At 39.9% G+C, this 19,719-nt stretch overlaps 1 protein-coding gene across 1 annotated transcript in view; it reads left to right on the top strand.

Annotated features, from left to right (window-relative positions):
* Positions 1 to 1,730: 1,730 nt before the first annotated feature.
* Positions 1,731 to 19,719, top strand: part of CRABP2 (cellular retinoic acid binding protein 2) — a 52,262-nt gene continuing 34,273 nt past the window's right edge. Inside the window, exon 1 of the mRNA XM_082242889.1 lies at positions 1,731 to 2,055. Within this exon, the coding sequence (XP_082099015.1) occupies positions 1,986 to 2,055 (70 nt within the window). The 5' untranslated portion in view covers positions 1,731 to 1,985. The remainder of the gene's footprint in view (positions 2,056 to 19,719) is intronic.

Here is a 19,719-nt window from a genome sequence, read left to right as displayed (position 1 = left end):
AGGGAGAGTTAATGTTGGGGTTACAAGGAGGGTTAGTGTTAAGGTTACAGGGAGGGTTAGTGTTAGAGGTACAGGGAGAGTTAGTGTTGGGGCTACAGGGAGGGTTAGTGTTGGGGTTACAGGGAGGGTTAGTGTGAGGGTTACAGAGAGAGCTAGTGTTGGGGTACAGGGAGGGCTAATGTTGTACAGGGAGAGTTAGTATTAGGGGTTCAGGGAGAGTTAGTATTGGGGTTATAGGGAGGGTTAGTGTTGGGGTTACAGGGAGGGTTAGTGTGAGGGTTAAAGGAGGGTTAGTGTTGGGGTTACAGAGAGAGCTAGTGTTGGGGTATAGGGAGGGCTAATGTTGTACAGGGAGAGTTAGTATTAGGGGTGCAGGGAGAGTTAGTGTTGGGGTTACAGGGAGGGTTAGTGTTGGGGTTACAGGGAGGGTTAGTGTTGGGGTTACAGGGAGGGTTAGTGTGAGGGTTACAGAGAGAGCTAGGGTTGGGGTACAGGGAGGGCTAATGTTGTACAGGGAGAGTTAGTATTAGGGGTGCAGGGAGAGTTAGTATTGGGGTTACAGGGAGGGTTAGTGTTGGGGTTACAGGGAGGGTTAGTGTGAGGGTTAAAGGAGGGTTAGTGTAGGGGTTACAGAGAGAGCTAGTGTTGGGGTACAGGGAGGGCTAATGTTGTACAGGGAGAGTTAGTATTAGGGGTGCAGGGAGAGTTAGTGTTGGGGTTACAGGGAGGGTTAGTGTTGGGGTTACAGGGAGGGTTAGTGTAGGGGTACAGGGAGAGTTAGTGTTGGGGTTGCATGGAGCGCTAGTGTAGGGGTATAGGGAAAGTTAGTGTTAGTGTTACATGGAGGGTTGGTGTATGGTACAGGGAGGGTTAGTGATAGAGTTACAGAGAGGGCAAGTGTTGGGGTTACAGAGAGAGTTAGTGTTGGGGTTACAGGGAGAGTTAGTGTTGGGGTTACAGGGAGAGTTGGTGTTGGGGTTACAGGGAGGGTTAGTGTTGGGGTTACAGGGAGGGTTAGTGTTGGGGTTACAGGGAGGGTTAGTGTTGGGGTTACAGGGAGGGTTAGTGTTGAGGTTACAGGGAGAGTTAGTGTTGGGGTTACAGGGAGGGTTAGTGTTGGGGTCACAGGGAGAGTTAGTGTTGAGGTTACAGGGAGAGTTAGTGTTGGAGTTACATAGAGGGGTAGTGTGAACTAGGGGAAGGTCTCCCCCGAAGATAGACCCTCCAAGGCAAGGGATGAAGGCACGTAAGGGGCCACACAAAGCCCCCTAGACCTGCCCGTTCGCTGTAACTGCAAATGCTCAGCTTTACCAACTTATGCAAAGCAAAAAAGGGAAGGATTAGGATGCAGCTTATTTCAAGGGGGGAAAACCCCGTAGACACTTGTCCACCCTATCCACTTGGTCACTTGGGCTTTCCGTTGGACACCATCAGCTTCAACCGTAGACTTAAAAACTGAGGCAGCTGTCAGCTCAGCTTAATCTTTTACAGTGAGTTAATTTTCAGCTTAAGTTAAACAGTTTTTCTTTTTTGCCTTTTGTTGTACTTTTTAAGTAGGTGGTGGTATGTAAGATAAAGCCACCAGGTGGGACTGGTAAAGGTTTTGTTGTGTTGCTCCTCCCAAGGGAAGCACAGAAGAGCGGTGGGGAGGGGGGGTGTGAATGGCAGAGGGAAGTTTGAGATCCAGGAGGAGGAGGGGGGGGGGGGTGAGTATATATAGACAGCAGCATGCTGTGGATCGCATTTGTTGAACCTGCAGAGATTGGGCAGGCAGACTGACTCAGGGAGCCACCATTATACAAAGAGGATATCCCAGACTGACACGTCCAGACTCCTGCTGATCTCATCAACCTTTTTTTTTTCCATCTGAAAATTGCAGAAAGGTGACTGAGCCCCAGGCGTGCTCTCGCTCTCGTTTTTCGCGTGCAGAATACCTCAACTCTTCTTTTCCTCCTTGTCGCCTGGTCCTCCGACTTAACCCAAAGATGCCCAACTTCTCTGGGAACTGGAAGATGAAATATTCTGAAAATTTCGAGGAGCTCCTGAAGGCGTTGGGTGAGTGAGCACGTACCGGCGATACGTCTTCCTCGCTGCTTATTGCATGCCGAATTAGCCTAGGGCGGCTTTAGGTTTTCAGGTCGGGCGTGATGATCCATAATCCAAGTCTGTAATTTGTTGAATTTACTCCCTGGTCCTAATATTGACCTGGAGGATGATAGGCAGATATCAATGTTTTTTTTTTTTTTTTTTTGCTTTCTAATAGATATCAAGGGAGACATGATATCCAAATGAGACATGATCTACTACACAAATATCTTTTTCTAAAACAAGAATATCAATAGATTTCTACATATCATCTGATTTGTATTTGTCCTAATACAGATATCAAGGCTGGTCCTAATACAGATATCAAGGCTGGTCCTAATACAGATAGTAAGACTGGTCCTAATACAGATATCAAGGCTGGTCCTAATACAGATATCAAGGCTGGTCCTAATACAGATATCAAAGCTGGTCCTAATACAGATATCAAGGCTGGTCCTAATACAGATATCAAGACTGGTCCTAATACAGATACCATAACTGATTCTAATAAAGATACCAGGACTGGATCTAATTCAGATACCAAGACCAGTTTTAATTCAGATACCAAGACCAGTCCTAGCAGAGGTACGAAGACAGGTCCTAATACGGATACCAAGACTGGTCTTAATACCGATATCAAGACTGGTGCTAATATGGACACCAAGACAGGTCCTAGTACAGATACCAAGCCCAGTTCTAATACAGATACCAAGACTGATCCTAATATGGATACGAAGACCAGTGCTAGTACAAAAACATGGACCCGTCCTGATACAGATACCAAGACCAATCTGAATACAAAAATACAAAGATTGGTCCTAATACTGATACGAAGACCATTCTAATATAGATATCAGTACTGGTCCTAGTACAGATACTGAGACTGGTCCTAATACAGATATCAAGGCTGGTCCTAATACAGATATCAAGGTTGGTCCTAATACAGATATCAAGGCTGGTGCTCATAAAGATATCAAGGTGGGTCCTAATACAGATATCAAGGCTGGTCCTAATACAGATATCAAGGCTGGTCCTAATACAGATATCAAGGCTGGTCCTAATACAGATATCAAGGCTGGTCCTAATACAGATATCAAGGCTGGTCCTAATACAGATATCAAGGCTGGTCCTAATACTGATATCAAGGCTGGTCCTAATACGGATATCAAGGCTGGTCCTAATACGGATACCAAGACCAGTCCTAATACAAATATTTAAACCCATCCTAATACAGATAACAAGATTGGTCCTAGTACAGATACCAAGACTGGTGCTGGTAGAGATACCAAGACTGGTCCTAGTACTGATATCAAGACCAATCTTAATACAGATACTTAGACCCAGCCTAATACAGATTCCAAGACCCATCCTAATACAGATTCCAAGACCCGTTCTAATACAGATATCAAGGCTGGTCCTAATACAGATACTGAGACTGGTCATAATACAGATAATATGATTGGTTATAATACAGATACCATGATTGGTTCTAATACAGATACCATGACTGGTCCTAGTACAGATACCAAGACTGGTGCTGGTAGAGATACCAAGACTGGTTCTAGTACTGATATCAAGACCAGTTCTAATACAGATACCACAATTGGTTCTAATACAGATACCAAGACTGGTCCTAGTACAGATACCAAGGCTGGTCCTAGTACAGATACCAAGACTGGTGCTGGTAGAGATACCAAGACTGGTTCTACTACTGATATCAAGACCAGTTCTAATACAGATACCAAGACCAGTCCTAATACAGATAGCAAGACCAGTCCTCATACAGATTCCAAGATCTGTCCTAATACAGATACCCAGACTGGACCTAGAACAGTTATGAAGACCAGTCTAGTATAGATTCCAAAACAGGTCCTAGTACTGATATCAAGACCAATCTTAATACAGATACTTAGACCCAGCCTAATACAGATTCCAAGACCCATCCTAATACAGATACCATGATTGGTCCTAATACAGATACCAAGACTGGTCCTAATACTGATACCGGGTAATCTTGTCATAACACGACTCATCGTAATACGGAATGATTTTCATCAAAAACTTCAGTTTTGCATAGATATCTAATTTTTTTCTCTCCTATCGTGTTCTGATACATTGATTTTTTTTTTCATCCCCATATAGTAATACAAAGACATTAGACATCTCTATTGTACGCTAATACATAGAATTCATAGCTGGCCCCTTCATACCTAAACATTTACAGCAACGCACAATACCGGTCATTTGCAATGCGGTTCCATTTATTTAGAACTGCAGCAGGTCCGGGTTTCTTTATACTGGCCATGCGCGGGCTGGCAACTCAAAGTGAATGGGCTGCAATGACGCAATGCGTGATAGCGTGTGAAATACGGTACGGAAATGCACTGCGGCGGACCACAAAGTGGTAAAGTGGCCCTTTTGCACAAAGAATGAGATGAATGTCCCACCCTTCATCCTAACATCAGATTGATCATTCATGTATTGTGCCCTAATTTACAGGTTTTAGATCCATATATGCTTATACCTTGCCCCAATATACAGATGATCAGATCAATATCCAATGCCACATCCTATGATATCCAATTCATATTTCAAGCCTTGTGATAGCCATTGGATAATGATATGTCCTACCCCCTCCTAATATACAGATATGGAGAGATCCATGTCTGATACATTATCCTAATACACAGATAATCAGATCAATACTCCCCACATTGATATTTAATATTGTGTAATATTTATTGGATTGTGATATGTCCTACCCCCTCCTAATATACAGATATGGAGAAAGCCATGTCTGATACATTATCCTAATATACAGATAATCAGATCAATATTCCCCACATTGATATTTAATATTGTGTAATATTTATTGGATTATGATATGTCCTACCTCCTTCCTAATATACAGATATGGAGAGATCCATATCTGATACATTATCCTAATACACAGATAATCAGATCAATATTCCCCGTACAGATATTAGAATGATATTTATTATTGTGTAATATTTATTGGATTATGATATGTCTTACCTCCTCTTAATACACAGTCTAAGGGATCCATGTCCAATACATTATCCTAATACACAGATAATGAGAGCATTGAGTGTTACATCAAAAATAGACAGATAATCAGATCAATATTCCACTCACTGATATCAGATTGATATTTTGTATCTTGTAATAGTCATTGGATTATGATATGTCCTACCCCTCCTAATATACAGATAGGAAGAGATCCATGTCCGATACATTATCCTAATACACAGATAATCAGATCAATATTCCCCATACAGATATTAGACTGATATTTATTATTGTATAATATTTATTGGATTATTATGATATGTCTTACCTCCTCCTAATACACAGTGTAAGAGATCCATGACCAATACATTATCCTAATACAAAGATAATGAGAGGATTGAATGTTCCATCTCTTCCGTTCCTAATACACAGATAATCAGATCAATATTCCACGCACTGATATCAGATTGATATTTTGTATCTTGTAATATTCATTGGATTATGATATATCCTACCCCCTCCTAATATACAGATAGTAAGAGATCCATGTCTGATATAATATCCTAATACACAGAAAATGAGAACATTGAATCTTACACCTCTTCCTAATACACAGATAATCAGATCAATACCCCATGCCTCATCCTAGGATATCAGATTGATACTTTCTACTTTGTAATATTGATTGGATTATTATAGATCCCAACCTCTCCTAATAGACAGAGATGAAGAGATCCACGTCTCATACACAGATATATCCTAACAACGGATTGATCATTCATATATTGTGACCTAATACGCAGGTTTTAGATTCATATATGATTATTCCTTGCCCTAATGCACAGATCAATATCCCATTCTAAGATATCAGATTGATACTTCATTCCTTGATATATATATATATATATATATATATATATATATATATATATGCCCTACCCTCTCCCAATACACAGAGATGAAGAGATCCTGGTCTGGAGCAGTATTCTAATACACAGACATTGAGAATTCTGAATCTTATACCTCTTCCTAAAACACAGAAGACGCTTCATCCTATGATATTAGATTGATTTATTTTCTCTTGTAATATCGATTGGATGAATATCTGTCCTGACCTCTCCTAATACCCAGAGGTGAAAAGATCCATGTCTGATGCATTTTTCTAATACATAGATAATGAGAACTTTGAAATTATACTTCTCCCTAATACACAGATAATCATCTCAATATATCACACCACATCCTAAAATACCTCCAGATATTAGGGTTTTAGGGTCTCCCCACACTAATTCAGAGAATTATTGTGTAATATGTAGAGCTGGTATATATATATTTCTTTTTTCTTTTTAATTTATTTATTTAATTTTTATTTACTAAATAAAAAATATATATAAAAAATTATATATATATATATATATATATATATATATATATATATATATATATATATTTCTTTTTTCTTTAATATATATTTTTATTTACTAAATAAAAATATATATAAAAAAATTATATATATATATATATATATATATATATATATATATATATATATATATTTGTTTTTTCTTTAATATATGTTTTTATTTTGTAAATAAAAAATAAATAAATAAATTTAATATATATATATATATATATATATATATATATATATATATATATATATATATATATACTTTTTTTCTTTAATATATATTTTTATTTAATAAATAAAAAAAAAATATATATATATATATATATATATATATATATATTATTTTTTTATATATTTTTTTATTTAGTAAATAAAAATTAAATAAATAAATTAAAAAGAAAAAAAAAAAAAAAATATATATATATATATATATATATATATGTATATATATAATTTTTTTCTATTTATTTATTTATTTATTTTTTTTGGGGGATATAAGACCTAAAACTGGGGTCCTGGGTTCAGTTACCATCTAGGAGCTCCCTTTACTTGTGAGGGTTTCCTCATTCCAGCAGTTAAAAGGCTTGGACTGGCTCTTATGTCTGTGTTACCAAGAGAAAAAACATTAGATTGCAAGCTTCTTTAGCACAGAGGTTGATGTACACTATATGGCGAAAAGTACGTGGACCCCCTCCAAATGGTTGAGTTTGGGTGTTTCCAGTAAAGGGAACTGTTAATACTACAACATAAAAAGATATTGTAGACAATTGGACTCTTCCAATCTTGTGTTAACAGTTTAGTGAAGGTTCTTTTTCGTTCCATCATGACGGTGCCCCTGTGGACAAAGCCAGCTCCATGAAGATGTGGTTTGATTAGTTTGGAGTGGAGGAACTTGAGTGTCCTGCACAAATCCATGACCTCAAACCTACAGAACACCTTAGGATGAATTGGAACACTGATTGTGAGCCAGGTCTTCTCTTCCGAGCCCACATCAGCACCTGACCTCATGAATGGTGGCCAGCTTCATAAAGATATGGTTTCACCAGTTTCGTGTTGAGAAACTTAAGTGTCCGGCAGAGAGCCCTGACCTCAAACCTACTGATCACCTTTGGTAAGAATTGGAACACCAAATGTGAGCCAGTTCTTCTTATCCAACATTGGTTCCTGATTTCACAAATGATGGCCAGCACCATAGACATTGTTTGGCCAGTTTGGCGTTGAGGAACTTGAGTGACCTACACAGAGCCCTGACCTCAACCCTACTGATCACCTTTGGGATGAATTGGAACACCAATTGTGAGCCAGGTCTTCTTATCCAACATTGGTTCCCGATTTCAGAAATGGTGGCCGGCACCATAGACATTGTTTGGCCAGTTTGGCGTCGAGGAACTTAGCCCTGACCTCAACCCTACTGATCACCTTTGGGATGAATTGGAACACCAATTGTGAGCCAGGTCTTCTTATCCAACATTGGTTCCCGATTTCAGAAATGGTGGCCAGCACCATAGACATGGTTTGGCTAGTTTGGCGTCAAGGAACTTAGCCCTGACCTCAACCCTACTGAACACCTTTAGGAAGAATTGGAGCACAATTGTGAGTCAGGTCTTCTCATTCAACATCGGTACCTGACCTCATAAATGTTCTTTTGGCTGAATAGACACAAATTCCCCCAGGCGCCCTCCCGAATCTTAAGGAAAGCCTTCCCAGAAGGGTGGAGGCTGCTATAGCAAGTTGTGGCCAACTTCATATTAAGGGCCATGGTTTTGGAGTGATATATATTCAACAAGCCCAAAAAAGGTGTGATGGCTGGGTGTCCACAAATGTATATCATGAGAACTGTTACATATATGGGTGATATTAGGCTATAGTTCATCAATGTCCAGTCCAGCAGATATTGGTGGAATTGGGGAACATCAGATATTCCTGGGAAGGAAGGACGTAGATGTTGACGGATGATGTTGAAACGGGATCCAACCAACTTTCCTGGCCAGCGCATCCCTAATTTGGTTTGGTCCTAGTGGGTGACCATGACCATCCGTGTTTAGGCTTACGGAGAACATGCATCCAATCCCACTTCCTATCAGGGGGATAATCATAGCAGTTGGGTGAGGGGTCCTCAACCAGCAATGCCTACAGCTATCTTTTCAGGTAGCCATGCAAACCTTAAAGTGTTTTTGATAGATGCTGGAGGGTCATACTTTAGGACAATTTTTTTTTTTTTTTTTTTAGTCTCTCATTCATAAGTTCTTTGTGAAAAATTTCCACCTAATGTGCTCATTATGAGGGGTTCCCACCATCCCTGTGCTGAGTTCCCATGTCTGTACACCTGCTGTACCCATTATGAGGGGTTTCCACCATCCCTGTACTGGGTTCCCAGGTCTGTACACCTGCTGTACCCATTATGAGGGGTTTCCACCATCCCTGTACTGGGTTCCCAGGTCTGTACACCTGCAGTGCCCATTATGAGGGGTTCCCACCATCCCTATGCTGAGATCCCTGGTCTGTATACCTGCTGTACCCAGTATGAGGGGTCCTCACCATCACAGTGCTGAGTTCCCGAGGCTGTACACCTGTTGTGCCCATTATGAAGGTTTTCCACCATCCCTGTGTTAAGTTCTCGGGTCTGCACTCCTACTGTGCCCATTATGAGTGAATACCACCATCCCTGTGCTGAGTTACTGGTTGTGCACTCCCACTGCGCCCATTATGAGGGGTCCCCACCATCCCTGTACTGAGTTACCAGGTCTCCATTCCTATTGTGTCCTTTCTGAGGAGTTCCCACCATCCCTGTGCTGAGTTCCCAGGTCTGGACTCCTGCTGTGCCCATTATGAGAGGGTTCCCACTATCCCTGTGATAAATTCCTGGGTCTGTGACCCAGCTGTGCTCATTATGAGAGATTTCCACCATCCCGGTGCTGAGTTCCCAGGTCTGTACACCTGCTGTGCCCATTATGAGGAGTTCCTACCATCCCTGTGCTGAGTTCCCGGGTCTGTACACCTGCTGTGCCCATTATGAGGGGTCCCACCATCCCTGTATTGAGTTACCAGGTCCCACTGTTGCTGTGTCCTTTATGAGGAGTTTCCATCATCCCTGTGTTGGGCTCCCAGGTCTGTACACCTCCTGTGCCCATCATGAGGGGTTCCCACCATCCCTGGGATGACTTTCTGGGTCTGCAAACCCATGTTGCGCATTATGGAGTTCCTACCATCCCCGTGCTGAGTTCCTGGGTCTGTATACCTGCTGTGCCCATTATGAGGGGTTCCCACCATACCTGCTTAATTTAGATGGAAACCCCCTAAAGCCCCAGGGGGACAGGAACAGAGTTTGGAGTTATGGAGATCCTACTTTTGGGATATTCAAGACCTAAAGGAAGTCAATGGTTGACTCACCAAGCCCACCAAGCTCCACCTATACCTAAAATAAGACTTTCGGGGGGAAATCCTTTATTACTTTCCAGACGATTGTTTCCTAGGGGTATCCTCAGCTCATAAGCTTGTAGGTACCTAAAAGCACCTGTTCATGAAATATATATTATATATATTTCGTATACAGCTCTTAAACTTGTTGCCTATATTCAGGATATATTCAGCTCGATCTATAGAAAGATTTTCACCTTTCCGCACCCCAAGAGCTTACTGTCACTTCCTCCCGCATTGTGATGCAAACAGCCTGCACACTTGGCCTGGAGAAGATGTCTCTCTTAAATTGCTAATGAGTTACATTGTAACAGGATTCATTCCAAACAACATGCCTGCCCTCCCCACCGACAGGGAAATTTGGATTATAACGGGGGATGTACAACTGAGCAGGCAATGGCAAAAAATAATTAACTCAGAAAGACTTTGGCAGCTGCAGACGATCGACTTGTGAAATTGTTTTGTGCACAAAGTGTTACTAAGCACGCAACGCAAATTCCATATACATACATGGGACATTTCAGGTTCCTTATTAGTGTAAAGATAGCAGAGATCAGCCTTTGTCAAATTTTACTCCAAAGGAACCCCTTCCAAGAGTAGTCCATTGGGGGTCATTAGAAAAATATTCCTTACATTGGCAGTCAGTGAGAATAATGTCCCTTACATTGGTGATCAGTGGGAAGAATGTCCCTTACATTGGTGATCAGTGGGAAGAATGTCCCTTACATTGGTGGTCAGTGAGAAGAATGCTCCTTACATTGGTTGTCAGGAAGAAGAATGTTCCTTACATTGGTGGTCAGTGGGAAGAATGTCCCTTACATTGGTGGTCAGTGAGAAGAATGCTCCTTACATTGGTTGTCAGGAAGAAGAATGTCCATTACATTGGTGGTCAGTGGCAAGAATGTCCCTTACATTGGTGGTCAGTGGCAAGAATGTCCCTTACATTGGTGGCCAGTGGGAAGAATGTTCCTTACATTGGTGGCCAGTGGGAAGAATGTTCCTTACATTGGTGGTCAGTGTGAAGAACGCTCCTTTCATTGGTGGTCAGTGTGAAGAACGCTCCTTCCCTTGGTGGTCAGTGAGAAGAAGCCTTCCATTGGTGATCAGTGGGAAGAATGCTCCTTACATTGGTGGTCAGTGAGAAGAACGCTCCTTCCATTGGTGGTCAGTGAGAAGAATGCTCCTTCCATTGGTGGTCAGTGAGAAGAATGCTCCTTCCATTGGTGGTCAGTGGGAAGAATGTTCCTTACATTGGTGGTCAGTGGGAAGAATGCTCCTTACATTGGTGGTCAGTGGGAAGAATGTCCCTTACATTGGTGGTCAGTGGGAAGAATGCTCCTTCCATTGGTGGTCAGTGGGAAGAATGTTCCTTACATTGGTGGTCAGTGGGAAGAATGCTCCTTACATTGGTGGTCAGTGGGAAGAATGCCCCTTACATTGGTGATCAGTGAGAAGAATGTCCCTTACATTGGTGGTCAGTGAGAAGAACGCTCCTTCCATTGGTGGTCAGTGGGAAGAACGTTCCTTCCATTGGTGGTCGGTGAGAAGAATTCTCCTTACATTGGTGGTCAGTGAGAAGAATGTTCCTCCATTGGTGGTCAGTGAGAAGAATGTTCCTCCATTGGTGGTCAGTGGGAAGAATGTTCCTTACATTGGTGGTCAGTGGGAAGAATGCTCCTTACATCGGTGATCAGTGGGACAAATGTTCCCTACATTGGTGGTCAGTGGGAAGAATGTCCCTTCCATTGGTGGTCAGTGCGAAGAATTTCCTCACATTGGTGGTCAGTGAGAAGAACACTCTTAAAAGATTATGATTTGTGTGAACTCCTCCAGTCTATGAGGTTCATGAAAAATTCAGAAGCTTAAACATTCCCCGTAAACTCCTCCAGATATCAAAGCGGAGGGAAGGTTTTGTTTTAATAGGATTGTTAGAGTTGGCGAAGTCGGGGGAAAGCGTCTGGAAATCCGGAGAAATTTTTGATCTTATTTTATGTCTCGTCTGTTCCGCACATTGCCAACCCCAACCCGAGGGCAAGTCGCTTCTTGAAACAGAACGTACAATACTTTAATATATGCAGAGAACAATCCTCGGCTTCTGATTGGCTTTCATGGGACACCATAGTTCCTTAACATTTTCCTTCACCCTTAAAGGGTTACTCCGCCCTAAACCGATCTTTTAGCATTTGGTGGGTGCTAGAGAGTTACACCAGTTCCCGGGTTTGCGTGCTTAAAGTGCGTGTTATAATGGTCTCCTCATTACTACTGCATATTATGGAGAATGTAAGGGGAGGAGCTTGGACACACAGTCTGTAGTGGTCAGGAATTATGGCAAGGAGTTTCCTGCTATGGGAGTATCCAAGCCATAGAAGCGAGGGACTGACTCCGCCCACCAAGGCTCCGCCCATAACAAGATCCCTTTTCAGTGGCGCGGTTATTTAAAGGGACCTTGTTAGGAATACCAATCCGAATGAGCAATGTCTCCAGGAGGCCCAGATATAGTCCCACATACAGTAGTACTGCAAAGCCTATATCTTGGCGGGGGTGGGGCCTATTCCTATGCAAATAACGACTTTCACAAAGTCTTTGCAATGGAGTGGAAAGCAGCTTTTAACAGTGTGCACTGGAAACTGCAGCAAGCCCTTCTCATTTCCTAGTATAAGGACACCCAGCATCATCTAGTCCTTACCTGCCCGCCTGACCGTCCCTGGCCCCTCCCCTTCACTAGATTTCAGTTCTTTCAAACATACAGACTCAGCATCACATGATGGCGTTATCCAGGGGTGGTCTGTATGCAGCCTGCCTAGAAGCGCCCTCTACTGGCATCTAGGCATTCTGCTCTTTGCATAACTCCTCCCATTACTGGCATCATCTAGCTCTTTCCTGCCCGGCCTCAGCATCCCTGGCCACGCCCCTTTTATTTCCTAGATTTCAGTTCTTTCAATCAGCAGGCTCAGCATCACATGAGAGCATTACCCAGGGCTGTCTGCCTAAGAGCGCCCCCTACTGCCATCTAGGCATTCTGCTCTTTGCATAACTCCTCCCACTTCTTACATCATCTAGCCCTTCCCGGTCAAGCCTGAGCATCCCTGGCCCCGCCCCTTTTATTTCCTAGATTTCAGTTCTTTCAATCAGCAGGCTCCGCATCACATGAGGGCGTTACCCAGCGCGACTTGCCTAGAAGAGCCCCCTACTGCCATCAAGGCATTCTGCTCTTTGCATAACTCCTCCCACTTCTTACATCTTCTAGCCCTTTCCTGCCCAGGCTGAGCATCCCTGACCACGCCCCTTTTATTTCCTAGATTTCAGTTCTTTCAATCAGCAGGCTCCGCATCACATGAGGGCGTTACCCAGGGCGACTTGCCTAGAAGAGCCCCCTACTGCCATCAAGGCATTCTGCTCTTTGCATAACTCCTCCCACTTCTTACATCTTCTAGCCCTTTCCTGCCCAGGCTGAGCATCCCTGACCACGCCCCTTTTATTTCCTAGATTTCAGTTCTTTCAATCATCAGGCTCCGCATCACATGAGGGCGTTACCCAGGGCGCTCTGCCTAAGAGTGCCCTCTACTGCCATCTAGGCATTCTGCTCTTTGCATAACTCATCCCATTACTGGCATCATCTCGCTCTTTCCTGCCCAGCCTGAGCATCCCTGGCCCCGCCCCTTTTATTTCCTAGATTTCAGTTCTTTCAAACAGCAGGCTCCGCATCACATGAGGGTGTTACCCAGGGCGGTCTGCCTAAGAGCGCCCTCTACTGCCATCAAGACATTCCATTCTTGGCACAACTCCTCCCCTTGCTTGCATCAGGGCTCCTCCTATGAGGAGCACTAAGACAGGGGGCTGTTATAGTTTCAGAAAGCTACGTGTAGCACCCTCATGGCTCCTCCCACCAGCCAGGATCTGCCTGCATTACATAGAGAAGCACAGAGACCCAGTGATGACATCACCGGGTCTAAAAATAGGGCATTACATGAAATTAGAAATTTTTTTATAATTTTAAGTGCGTGTTGATTAGGACAGGAAGGAGGAACCAGGGAAGGCGAAATACTTAGCTTTACGGCATGCTAAAATGAACACAGAGAGGCCACTTTAGCATGCCTTAAGTGCACGAAAATAAACTAAATGTGAAAAGAATTGTCTGCAGTCAGGCTAATGTCTGACACGTCTGTCCGCGCCCCATTTACGCTGGGTAAGGTCAGCGATCCGGGTCAGCCGGGTCCGTTTTCCTCGCCGCCCTAAGCGCTGCCAGCGCGGCCCGGTGAACGCCATGAATAAAATATCAGCCAAGGCATTTAATATTGAAATGTACACTTCCTTCCCACGAGAATATTTCTATCACTAAACCCCCCCCCCCGTCCATCAGGTTACGGATATCTCTGTATTGTTCCCCGCGGTGGGGGGGAGGGGAGAGGGCGGCCATGTTTTATTGCTCCGGTCACCGAGCAGTATCCCTTTCCATCAGCGCTCCCTTTTTCCCTGGAGGAAACCGGCGCGGGTTTTCCACTCTGGGAAAAGCCACCGTCTCCTGATTTATGGCTGTATAAAGTAATGTAACCCGAACTGTATGTATTTATTACAGCGTGTGCGATTCCAACCCCCCCCTCCGCGTCCAGCTGTCATTTTTATATCTGGAATTCTCTCAATCCATAAAATAATTGTTTTTCTGGCTTACTAAAATGCATGCTAAGTAACACCTGCCTTTATCTGCTCTGCTCTCCAGAAGAAGGGCGCCATATTTACTCAGGCATCACCCAGGGTCACATTCTACTTTCTGGGCCCAGATGGTGGCTCAGAGATGACGCTATTATGTAAATTTGGGTGGCAGCGCAGTTCTTGGTTGTGTGTACACAAATGTCTGACGCAGATCAGCCCCCTGCTGATCTCTCACTTTGCTACAAAGTAGCAGTCTGAGTGGTCCCTGGGGGAGGAGACTGAGGAAATGCTGCCTTCTGCCTGCAGCAGACTGGTGACATCATCTCAGCCTAGGCAAAGTCACACGATTGTGCTCAAGGATGGCTATTGAATGATAAGCTTTTACAGGGTAATGATGGCATCACTGTATATGGTGACATGTCAGGAATTTATTCATACAGACTCGTGAAGTTACTGACAGGTCCACTCTGATTGGTGTGACTGGGAGGCTGGGATGGGATTTCTCTTCTGCTGGCAATGACTGAATATATTCCACCCGCCCAGTTATTGTATGGACAGTATGCCTGAGGAGCTTCCACACTTCCCACTGGATTCTAATACATTTTAATATTTAACATATTAATAATAGTATAAAATAATATAACAGTTTATAATATAATATACCATAATATAATATAATATTATATAACATAACTTAACAAAATATAATATAATATAATATAATATACCATAGCATAATATAATATAACAGTTTATAATATAATATTTAACATAATAATAATAGTATAAAATAATATAACAGTTTATTATATAATATACCATAGTATAATATAATATAATATAATATTATATAATATACCATAGCATAATATAAAATAAAATAATATAATATTTAACATATTAATAATAGTATAAAATAATATAACAGTTTATAATATAATATACCATAACATAATATAATATTATATAACATAACTTAACATAATATAATATAACATAAAATAATATAATATACCTTAGCATAATATAATATAACAGTTTATAATATAATATTTAACATATTAATAATAGTATAAAATAATATAACAGTTTATAATATAATATACCATAGTATAATATAATATAATATAATATACCATAGCATAATATAAAATAAAATAATATAATATTTAACATATTAATAATAGTATAAAATAATATAACAGGTTAGGATATAATATACCATAGTATAATATAATATAATATACCATAGCATAATATAAAATAAAATAATATAATATTTAACATATTAATAATAGTATAAAATAATATAACAGTTTATAATATAATATACCATAACATAATATAATATTATATAACATAACTTAACATAATATAATATAACATAAAATAATATAATATACCTTAGCATAATATAATATAACAGTTTATAATATAATATTTAACATATTAATAATAGTATAAAATAATATAACAGTTTATAATATAATATACCATAGCATAATATAATATAACAGTTTTTTATATAATATAATATTTAACATATTAATAATAGTATAAAATAATATAACAGTTTATGATATAATATACCATAGTATAATATAATATAATATAATATACCATAGCATAATATAAAATAAAATAATATAATATTTAACATATTAATAATAGTATAAAATAATATAACAGTTTATAATATAATATACCATAACATAATATAATATTATATAACATAACTTAACATAATATAATATAACATAAAATAATATAATATACCTTAGCATAATATAATATAACAGTTTATAATATAATATTTAACATATTAATAATAGTATAAAATAATATAACAGTTTATAATATAATATACCATAGCATAATATAATATAACAGTTTTTTATATAATATAATATTTAACATATTAATAATAGTATAAAATAATATAACAGTTTATGATATAATATACCATAGTATAATATAATATAATATAATATAATATACCAATACCATAGCATAATATAAAATAAAATAATATATTTAACATATTAATAATAGTATAAAATAATATAACAGTTTATAATATAATATTCCATAACATAATGTAATATTATTTAACATAATATAATATAATATAAAATAATATAATATACCATAGCATAATATAATATAACAGTTTATAATATAATATAATATTTAACATAATAATAATAGTATAAAATAATATAAAAGTTTATGATATAATATACCATAGTATAATATAATATAATATACCATAGCATAATATAAAATAAATAATGTAATATTTAACATATTAATAATAGTATAAAATAATAAAACAGTTTATAATATAATATTCCATAACATAATATAATATTATATTAAATAACTTAACATAATATAATATAATATAATATAATATAATATAATATACCATAGTATAATATAATATAACAGTTTATAATATAATATAATATTTAACATATTAATAATAGTATAAAATAATATAACAGTTTATAATATAATATACCATAACATAATATAATATTATATAACATAACCTAACATAATATAAAATAATATAATTTACAGTAACATAATATAATATAATATAATATAGTCAAGTATATTATAGCATAATATAATATAAGATAATATATTATAACATAACATAGTAAAATTGAAAACAATATAATATAATGTAACATAATCTAATATCTTATAATATAGCATTACATAATGTAATATAATATAGTCTAGTATAGTATAATATATTATAACATAACATAATAAAATATAAAACAATATAATAATTAAATATATATATATTGTGAGCAGTGTATAATATAATACAATAGAGTGTAAGTAGCTGAATACGGCCTTTGCAGTCCCTGTACAGCAGAGCTCAGACTAGGAGAGAACGTAGCAGCACACGGCGCTAAAGAGTTGTGCTGTATAAAGCATGCTGATAGGAGGAGAGAGCGGTGAGCTCATCATGCAGCTGCTTCTCCTTTCACTGTCCAGTCACAAGTTGCAGGAAGATCTTTCAGTGTTTCTTAATTGCAGGGGACACAAATCGGGTCTCCCCCCCCTAGCAGACAGGGCTGTGCTGTGTGGCAAAGCTGTGTGACTCTCAGGACTGGATGGACAGACATACAAAATCCTTTGGCTTGTATGTATTTTATATCAGTGTATTTCGCAGTTCCTGTGTGGTCCGTAGCGCAGGACACCCCCCCCCCCCCCAGCTGATGGGGGGTTAAAGCAAAATCCCCCCTGGTGGCACAGAACAGGTGCAGAGCGCGGATGCCCCCCCCCTTTTTTTCTCCGTGGACAGCGGACGGCGGGAGCGCTGGCAGAATGTTGGCCCCCGGCCCAGGGCAGGGCTGCCAGCTGGAGACACGCAGAGGCTGTTCTGAGTTACGCTTTTTGACACGCATTCCCCGCCGAGAGGGAAAATAGAGATTTTTTTTTTTTTTTTCACCGCCGCCCCGAAAATTAATGGGATTTAATTGTTTCTGCGCAGAGACGCAGCGTGAGGAGTGAGACGGCCGGGTCGGGGTGTCGCATCCCCCAGCTGTTAAAAAATAACAGCTCATTTATCAGAGGGGATCACCCCTTCTATTTTAATTAAGTTCTCTGTCTGTTCACTCCGGGATGGGGGGGGGGGGGGGTTGCCCCAATGAATCTGCAGCCACAGGAGGGGGGAATGGATTTTAATGAGAAGTCTCATAATGAACTGAAATCACTGAACGCGCGGCTTGTCTCCCGAGGCTGCTGTGAGCTGCACTGTGCATGGCTGGAATGTGTCCTAAAGAGCAGCCAGTGCACCGCCATCCTGGTTTGAAGTTGCAGCTAGTGTGCAGAGGATTGTGGGAATTAAATGGCATGATTTATCAAGCTATAACTGTGCTTAAGGCATGCCAAAATGGTGTGAGAGGTCACTTTAGCATGCCTTAAGCTCATTTTAAGGCAGCTTATATAAAACCAGGGTGAAGCCTCTATGATGTCCTTGTGGCTCATTTATCAAGCTTTAACTGCACTTAAGGCATGACAAAATGACACAACATAGTATAAAGTGAGAGGCCACTTTGGCATGCCCTAAGCTCATTTTCAGGTGCCCCATAAAAAACAGGGGTGAAGCCTTTATGGTGTCCCCATGCCCCTGATTTATCAAGCTTTAACTGCACTTAAGGCATGCCAAAATGGTGTGAGAGGTCACTTTAGCATGCCTTAAGCTCACTTTGAGGTGCCTTAAACTAAACCAGGGTGAAACCTTTATGGTGTCTCCATGCCTCTGATTTATCAAGCTTTTACTGCACTTAAGGCATGACAAAATGGTGTGAGAGGTCTCTTTAGCATGCCTTAAGTTCATTTTAAGGCAGCTTATACAAAACCCCTGTAAAATGTCCCCATGCCTCTGATTTATCAAGCTTTAACTGCACTTAAGGCATGCCAAAATGACACACAATAGTATGGATTGAGAGATCACTTTAGCATGCCCTAAGCTCATTTTAAGGTGCTCCATATAAAACCAGGGTGAAGCCTTTAGTGTCCCCATGACTCTGATTCATCAAGCTTTAACTGCACTTAAGGCATGCCAAAAGGCACACAATAGTATGCACTGAGAGGCCACTCTAGCGTGCCTTAAGCTCACTTTAGGCTCCCTAAATAAAACCAGGGTAAAACCTTTATGGTGTTCCTGCTGTATCCTTAAATCTTAAAGATGTATTTGCACTGAAGGCATGCTAAAGTGACAGACAATACTATGGAGTGAAAGGTCACTTTTGCTCTAGGCTCATTTTAAGGTGCCCCATATAAAACAGGGGTGAAGTCTATGCACTGAGAGGCCACTTTAGTATGCCTTAAGCTCACTTAAGGGTGCATTAAACAAAACCAGGGTGAAACCTTTATGTTGTTCTTGTGCCTCTGATTTATCAAGTTTTAAGGCATGCCAAAATGGTGTGAGAGGTCACTTTAGCATGCCTTAAGCTCATTTTAAGGCAGCTTATATAAAAACGGGGTGAAGCCTCTATGATGTCCTTGTGACTCATTTATCAAGCTTTAACTGCACTTAAGGCATGACAAAATGGTGTGAGAGGTCACTTTAGCATGCCTTAAGCTCACTTTAAGGC

The sequence above is a fragment of the Pelophylax lessonae genome (genome assembly GCF_965119305.1).
Source record: "Pelophylax lessonae genome assembly, chromosome: 13".
Lineage (NCBI taxonomy): Eukaryota > Metazoa > Chordata > Amphibia > Anura > Ranidae > Pelophylax > Pelophylax lessonae.
Note: the sequence above shows the minus strand (reverse complement) of the source record. Positions and strands in the feature narration are given on the sequence as shown.